The sequence below is a fragment of the Pteropus vampyrus genome, unplaced genomic scaffold, assembly GCF_000151845.1.
Source record: "Pteropus vampyrus isolate Shadow unplaced genomic scaffold, Pvam_2.0 Scaffold8, whole genome shotgun sequence".
NCBI lineage: Eukaryota > Metazoa > Chordata > Mammalia > Chiroptera > Pteropodidae > Pteropus > Pteropus vampyrus.
Genome location: NW_011888789.1, coordinates 5999997 through 6008522, shown reverse-complemented (window position 1 = coordinate 6008522; position 8526 = coordinate 5999997). Strand labels below are relative to the sequence as shown.

Sequence of the window (8526 nt, the reverse complement as noted above, 5' to 3'; positions counted from 1 at the left end):
TCAATTTACGCCCTTCTCCTCTCTCCAACCAGTTGGTCTTTTGATCTCCATGTCAGTAAAGGAATCCACCATTCACCAAGTTGCTCAAGTCAGAAATGCAAGTCATCCTAGGCACTCTTCATCTCTCCACATATCATTCACCGGCAAGTTCTGCTGGTCCTACATCTGGAGTCGCATTCTTCACTTGGCATCATTTACTCTACCACCTCTCCAATCTAATCCGATCCGCTATCTTTCCCCTATAGTTTGTTCCTTCTACCCTCGACCTCTAAAGTCACTCGGCCATCCCTTCACCTCACCCTCATCCAAGCCTGTAGTTAAAAATCATCCTTTAAAAACCAAATCCAGTTTGGTTTTTACTTCCTGTTCCTTTAAAAATCCGAACTCCTTTCCATAACCTATCTCCGGGCTAGATCCAGCCCCTGCCTACTTCTCTTCTTTAATTTCATATTTCTCTTCCTCTTTCTCTAATCACTCTTTCATTCTTCAAGAAGCCAAGCTGACTCTCCATCCCAAAAGGCTTTCTTTCACCTGTCGGGTGCCTAACTCCGCCCCTGCTCCCCCTTAAGTCTCAGATGTCACATACTCAGTGTATCAGATTTTTCATTAACAGTTGATGCGAATGAAGTGGTATTTGTTAGAACGACCTTGGCTCATGTAGTTTAGGAAGAGAAAGGATAAGAGGGTGGGATATGAGGAAACTTTGATCCCTAGATGGATACCTAGTCACCCATGGTATGAAACTGTAGTTTCCCTGTGATTAGTTACTAAAGGTTAAAGTTACCCTTGGAATTTAGAGATGGGGGTAAACCTGACTCCTGAAGAGTTGGCTCATTGGATTTGTATGGACATGCAAATAATAAGCAGCATGCTGAACATACAATCCCTTCATTATTGTTATCTGTAATAACTAAAATGAAAGAAAGCTCCGAATTCAAACTTGATGCTAAACCAAGCTCAGATTTAGACATATCTGAGCATTGGCCACTAGCCTCAGTGCTGCCCATAAAGAGAAAAATTATGTCAGAAAAACAGAAAGTACTCCTAAGGCCTCTGGTTACCAAGAAGGTAGTCATTGTGAGGGGTAGGGCTGAAAGTTCCATGCTTCTAATCATGGCTCTGTCTTTCTGGTGACCAGCCCCCATCCAAGAGCCCACCCAGAAGTGTCTCATTTAAACAGAAGATGCTCCTAGTGCTCTTATCATTTAGGAATTTACAAGGATTTTAGGAACTCTGTGTCAGGAACTGGGGTCAGAGGCCAATATATACATTTTCCATTATCTTGCAGGATGAATTTAGAACATTCTATTCTCCCCAAGCATATATCCATTTTCAAGCAATGTCTATTTAAATTAATTTGAAAAACTTCCATGTCACGTATATTAGTCAGGGTTCTCCAGAGAATCAGAACCAGTGGACACACACACACACACACACACACACACACACGGGCTTGCAAGTCTGAAGTCTGAGGTAGACCCACAGGCTGGAAATTTAGGAAGAGTTGATGGTGAGGTATCAAGTCCAAAATTTGCAGGCTGGAAACTCAGACAGGGTTTCTATATTACGGTCTTGAGGCATAATCACTTTGAGAAACCTGTCTTTCCTCTTAAGGCCTTAAACTGATTGGATGAGGCCCACCTACATTTGGATGGTAATCTGTTTTACTCACAGTCTTCTCATTTAAATGTTAATCTCATCTAAAAAAATACATTCGTAGCTACGTCTAGACTGGTGTTTGACCAAACAATTGGGCAGCATAGCCTAACCGAGTTGACACAAAATTAACCATCACAGCATGTTTATAAGAAGGACCGACCATTTTATCAACATTAGTTACAGTGTTTAGGGCCTATAGGCTTTTTAGGAATCTACAAAATGTTTGAGACCTGAAAATAAAATGTACTGATTCCAAAATAGAAAAAGAAAAGTACAAGTAAGAATAATAAATATTTAATGCAATGACAAAACGCATAATTTTTTTCCATAACAAATTGATTGCAACTGAATTCTTCTGTACTGACAGGTATTCCAGGAGGAGGAGGAGGGGGAGGGGGAGGGGGAGAAGGAGGGGAGGAGAGGAAGGGGAAAGGGAAGAAATAGCATAAGGAGGACGGTGGAGGTTGGAGGAGGGGTCTTCTTACCTTTGAGAATCCACATCCCTTCCTCACACTCACATTCTTGTTCCCCATCCCCAGGCTGAGGAATTGTCTGTCCACAACTAGAAAATGAGATTTTTTCCATTAACTTAGTGAAGAAAATATGACAGTCAGATGGCTGGAAAGGCAAATATTGTGATATGTAAACTAAACAAAACCAGAACTTCTGAAAGCAATGTTTTAAGTACATGTTGTTATTAAGTAATATAACCCCAAATGCGTTTTGGTTTCTATAGTGCAGTTCTCTTAATCAGAAAACTTACTTTTATGCTGCTATCACCAGTGCTTTTGTTTGCCTTTTGCTCACCCAGGCCCTCCTGAACCATATAAAAAGATCAAAGAGAGCTTGTTGAGGTTCCCATTGCAGGAAGGCACCAGTTAAGGATTCTGGAAAGGACAGTATCTTTTGTTCCAATTCATAATGGGTTGGCTTCAGCTGTTTTTCCTCCATCCCGTCTCACTTTATCAAGGGGCTGCTTTTCCTTTTGCACTTCTGTTTAATTATCTCTGCAATATGGATTCGTTTTCCACTAATGCCAGGTAGGTTTGATGGCTAATTTTTCTCTTACATCTGTGAATACTATAATAGGTCAAAAAGGACAGATCAGAGTGCAGATGTAGAGATTAAATATTAATTACACTGGTCGTTTTTAAGTTTTTACTGCCACCGATTATCGATTACTTGATCATGAATGTGTCTAATAGAGTAAAACTGAACTGAAAATTGACATCACGTCTGCACTGACTCAGCCAAAGTTTGATAAGTTCACATTAAATGGAAAAAGGATGCAAATAAACTGGGGAGATGGATGTTGAGGTGATACAGGAATGACGTAAACGCCTGCATCTATGCACCAACCATATGCCCCAGATGTTCTGGAATGGTTTTAATTTCATGAAATTCTATCATTTTCAATAAAATTAAATTTTATTAAATATATAACTTAAATGTGATTTAAAACATTTTTGTATAATTTTTTATAAAAGTGAAATAAGTCGAAACAAATTTTGTTAGATTAGCTCTAAGTCTGGGGTTCAAAAATTATTGTTACTAAATATTTGATAACTTGATTGAAATGATCTTTTATAGCTAATAAACTCAATACATTAGAGAGAGTTTCTATTTTTAAAAAAGATTTGTGGAATATCCTTTTGAAAAGTGAAAATCCCTTGCCAAAGGATTACATCCCAATAATTTGTTACTTTGGAAATTAGGATACTTATTTTTGGGGGCTTCTTAAGTAAAATCTAGCTGTATCTAACAATTAGTTAGGATTGCTGAGTTTGGTTAAACTATGGAGTATTATTACATGTTCACAACTGATTGCCAACCCCTACCTTCATTTAGGAGATAGGGAAGGCAATTGTAAAAAATTTTTTAATTGAGAAAGAATCACAAACAATAAAGCAAAACAAGTGCAAGATAAGGGTTAGTTCCCATAGGATTAAGAATGCTGGCTTGGGGTCATCTGGTGCATTCTGGCCCCCTCACTTACTGGGTGTCCTTGTACATGTGAATAAACTCTCTTGGGTTTATGTGTAAAATGGAAATAATAAAGGCTATCTCATGTGGTTATTTTAAGTGTTAAATAAAGATATTTCTTATAAAGGAATTCTTAGCACAATGCCTAGAATAAAATAAGCACTCAAAAAAATCATGCATCCTACATTATACATGTATAGACATTTTAATGTTTACGAATCCCTAGGGCAGTTGCTTCTGCATAGAGTGTTGCTTCTGCTTCCACTTCGCTGTGTAAGGATTAAGTGTTCCCCTTATTTTCCCACAGCAGGGAAGTAAAGGCTTGGACCACAATGTTAACAGGAGTGATTGTGGGGAGGAGTCACCCCAAGCATAGGCTCTAAGAGAAGCATAGGAATGGCCCAGGGAGGATTAAGGCAGGTATAAAGATTTTCTATTAGAGTTTTCAAACATTTATCAAAGGGAGGCACTGAGCTTCTCCCTCTCCTTCCTGTAAGGTCGAGGGCAGTGCAATCCCATGGAAAGTGAAGAGATACATCTCAATGAGATGCTGCCTAGAGAGCTTCCCTAGATCCTCAACACCAGATTGACATCACTTTTCATACCACTAGATTCTGAAGATGTTTTTACTAGGAAGCCTTCCAGACCTGTCACCCACAGGATTGTTAGGGCAGGTATTGTTCCCACTTGAATGACAAACATCAAAGAGAGGCTCCCAGGGTTGCTAAGGCAGGAATTAAGGTTTTTATCTTGAGGTAGTGACTCACAATTTGACCCTGGCTCTTTCCCCACATGGTTCTTTCCTTTAGAAGAACAAAAGGAAGATTTTGGAGGGATAACAATATAACTGCTTTAGGTATTATGTGAGGCCCACTTCAATTGGGTTACCTAGATGGCATCTGAAGTGACCTACTGTCGTACTGTTCTAAGTGAGTTTCACAGGTTGTCCTTGTTGTTTCAGATACCTCTTTCTCTTGGCTGGAGGAGGTGCTCTGGCCTTGACTGCTATGGGTTCCTTCGCTGTGCTTGTCTTCATTCCTGCTCTGTGTGCCGTGGTTCTGATCTATTCACTCGGCCCACAGGAAGTCCACAGGCGGACTTTCTTCTTTCAAATGACCTGGCAGACACTGTGTCACCTGGGTCTGCACTACACTGAGTATTATCTGCAAGAACCTCCTTCCACAAGGTAAAGCAATTTGTTCATTTGATTGTACTGAGCTGATCAAAAGTTAGCTTGCACCGTGGTGGTAATGCAGAAAATTGGGTGTGGTGTTTGAACACATTCTTCCACATTTGAGCAGTGTGGCCTTGAGCAAATCATTTAACCTCTCTTGACCTCGATTTCTTTTTCTGGAGAAAAAAAAAAAGTGTGTTTGTATATGTGGGGGGTGGGGAAGGGTTAATAAAATGCGTCTTGCAAGACTCTTATTTTAGAGATAATGAATTAATGTAATTATATGACTACTAATAACTACAATGTGTTACCTACGAAGCAGTGTCTGGCACTTAGCTGTAATTATCATTGTGCCTGAGAAGGAGGTTGACCCGGGAGTCCCATGGCCCACAGATGAGGCCTGCCTGGCAGTGACTAAGCACAGTTTGCTCACCTCACATGGGTGGTTTAGACTCACAGCCAGCAGCCTGCCCTCCCCTTTAGCAGTACAGGTAAGGTATAAATCCACTGTAAACCTTTGTTGCCTTCCCATGGCACTGGCTGTGTAAGAGTTTTACTTTAATTGAGGCCCAGCTGTTCCATCCTCCCAGAAGAAGGAAAGTCACCCAATCTAAGGGAAAAAATCAATTACAGTGTAGAGAAGTGTCTTCATGAGTCAGTGAGATCACCAAGTTTAGGGGGAAACATTTCTGCAATCTTGAAGCCTATTGTCCATGGTCACTCAGAGAATCAGGGCTTTGCTCTGTTGAGGTGGGCCACCTCTCTGATTCTAGCCTGCCATTGACTTACTCACTTTGCCATTGCTACCAAACCCAGAATCCTTTTCTTTATCCTGACTGTTTCACCAAAGCTTCAGGGTTTGCTTCTCTGAAGAAAAGAGAAGAAGGCAGGTGGGTAGGAAGTAGAGAATACTAACGGGGATGTGGAATTAGAATTCTAGTAGGAAGCCAGGACCCGATAAGGTCTGGAGGAACAAGTTGAGCAGGATCTAGCTGGACAGGAGGAAGGCTGAGCCAGAGCTGAGGTGGGAAGCTGCATTTGTTTTCTTGGGTTTTCATAACAAAGTACCACAGACCAGATGGCCTAAACAACAGAAATTTATTTCTTCCGAAGGCTGCAAGTCCAAGATCAAGGTATTGATAGGTTCGGCTTCTTCTGAGGCCTTTCTCCTTGGTCTGTAGATGGTCATCATCTCCCTGTGTCTTCATATGATCTTCCTTCTGTGTGTGTTTGTGTCCTAATCTCTTCTCCTATTCAGGACACCAGTTATATTGAATTAGAGTCCATCCTAATGACTCAGTTTAACATAATTACTTCTTTAAAGACCATATTTCCAAATACAGTCACATTCTGAGGTGCTAGGGGTTAAGACTTCAACATATTGATTTGTGGGGAACATGTTCAGTCCTTAGCAGAAGGTGAGTGAACAGAGTGGCATTGGAGGCTACTTTGCTTACCATCAGGGTAAGTCAAATGAGGAGGTCAGGTGTCCTTAAGTCCCAGGCACAGATAGAAACAGCAGTGACTGGGAAACAGCGCTGTTTTCTCTCTGCAGGACAGCATTCCTGATTGTAGAGCACGTCGCTGTAATTTTCATTAATTTTCTCCACAATAATCCTGCCAGCACCATCTTCTCTATCTGTGATGGTACAGTAGGAACAGTTCAGGCAGTTGGTTAAGAACACACATCAAATGGCCAATGACTCAGTGCATGCCCTGAACCTCTAGCTTGACTCACCTTTCCTCAGCTCAAACCCCAAAGCCTGCAGACTCTTACCGTTAGGGACTGGTTCATGTTTAAAATCTTCAACTTCCCATCATCTCTTCGCTACTAAGTTTTTGTTTCTTCTATGGCAAACTTCTCCCAGGTCCATGATCCTAATCTTTACAAGCCATTTTTAGAAATATTGTAATCAATGTTTCCCTACAATATTCCTTGTCATTCTTTTATTTGCCTCTCTGACTAATGATTAACTTCCCCATGTACCTTTTGATCCTGCCCAGAGTAGCCTGTGGTTCTGAATTATTCCAAGAGTCTTTGTGGAGACACTGCAAGTCATGAGATTGGTCTTAATCATTCAGAGACCCCCATTTGCTGTGGGGTCATGTGTGAGGGACTGGATAGGATAAAAGAAATATGAAGTGTTTTTACATTAAAAAAAAAAAATCTCTTTCAGGTTCTACATCACTCTTTCTTCCCTTATGCTCTTGACCCAGAGGGTCACATCCCTCTCGCTGGACATTTGTGAGGGGAAAGTGGACGCAGCATCAGGAGGCATCAGGAGCAGGAGCTTTTTGCCTGAGCATCTGTGTAAGGCACTGCCCTATTTCAGTTATTTGCTCTTTTTCCCTGCTCTCCTAGGGGGTCCTCTGTGTTCTTTCCAGAGGTTTCAGGCTCGTGTTCAAGGGTCCAGCTCTTTGTATCCCAGGCACTCTTTCTGGGCTCTGACCTGGAGGGGTCTGCAGATTCTAGGACTAGAGGGTCTGAAGGCGGTTTTGACAGGGGTGGTGAGTGCAGGCGTGGGACTGGCTGACTGCCAGCAACTCCAGTGCATCTATGTCATGTGGTCCACCGCCGGGCTCTTCAAACTCACCTACTACTCTCACTGGCTCCTGGATGACTCCCTCCTCTGTGCAGCAGGCTTTGGATTTGAGCTTGGTCAGAGCCCTGGTGAGGAGGGATACATCCCTGATGCGGACATTTGGACACTGGAAACAACCCACAGGATATCCCTGTTCACAAGGAGGTGGAACCAAAGCACAGCTCGGTGGCTCAGACGCCTCATATTCCAGCACAGCAAGGCCTGGCCATTGCTGCAGACCTTCGCCTTCTCTGCGTGGTGGCATGGACTCCATCCCGGACAGGTGTTTGGGTTTCTTTGCTGGGCTGTGATGGTGGAAGCTGACTACCTGATTCATACCTTTGCCAATTTGTTTATCAGATCCTGGCCACTACGGCTGCTCTATAGAACTCTCACCTGGGCCCACACCCAGCTCATCATTGCCTATATAATGCTGGCTGTGGAAGCCAGGAGCCTCTCCTTTCTCTGGCTGCTGTGTAATTCTTACAACAGTATCTTTCCCATGATATACTGTATTTTGCTTCTTCTATTAGCGAAGAGAAAGTATAAATTTAACTGACGTCTTTCCCCAGCCTTCATCTTATACATCCATGAAACAAAATTTAGAAAGTGGCAGATGGTGTGTCGATGGTGCATATGTTTAACTTTTTCCATAACAAAAGTTTTTTTTGAGTATTGAATGAATATACCTGATTTCTTGCTGTGGAAATTTGTGTATCTACTTTAACAAGCTATTATACTGGTATTAAGGATCCGCAAAAGAAAAAGACAATGGTTTCTTCCCTTAGAGTTTACAGTTTCACTGTGGAAACAAAGTTTAAGTAAAGTAATAAGTACAAATATAAGGTACTGTGAACCAAATGGCAAATGGTATGTACATGGGCATCTAAAAATTGAGTGTCTGATTGATTGGTTCACTTGATCCTGGAATGTGAGTTTAGCAAGACAACAACAACAACAACAACAACAACAAAACAATACCTAAATCGTATTATGTTGCTCTGTTACATGATCTAGATACTCATCCCTACTAATCTGATAAATTTGGTCTAAAACTGAAAAGGCTGATATTATCTCAGAGCTATGTTAATAAACTTAAAATCCAGATAAGACTAGATAACAACTTAC

The 8526-nt window shown here is 41.5% G+C and overlaps 1 protein-coding gene across 1 annotated transcript; it reads left to right on the top strand.

The window, feature by feature from the left end:
- Positions 1 to 2580: 2580 nt before the first annotated feature.
- On the top strand, positions 2581 to 7957 carry MBOAT4 (membrane bound O-acyltransferase domain containing 4). The gene is made up of 3 exons (XM_011373220.1): positions 2581 to 2699; positions 4604 to 4828; positions 6994 to 7957. The coding sequence occupies exons 1-3, from the start codon at positions 2581 to 2583 to the stop codon at positions 7955 to 7957; spliced, it is 1308 nt and encodes a 435-aa protein (XP_011371522.1).
- The last annotated feature ends 569 nt before the right edge of the window (positions 7958 to 8526 follow it).

Coding starts and splice junctions, on each gene's coding strand:
- MBOAT4 (XM_011373220.1), top strand. CDS start 2,581: ATGGGTTGGCTTCAGCTGTTTTTCCTCCATCCCGTCTCACTTTATCAA. Junction 2,700..4,603: donor TCGTTTTCCACTAATGCCAG/GTAGGTTTGATG, acceptor TTGTTGTTTCAG/ATACCTCTTTCTCTTGGCTG. Junction 4,829..6,993: donor CAAGAACCTCCTTCCACAAG/GTAAAGCAATTT, acceptor AATCTCTTTCAG/GTTCTACATCACTCTTTCTT.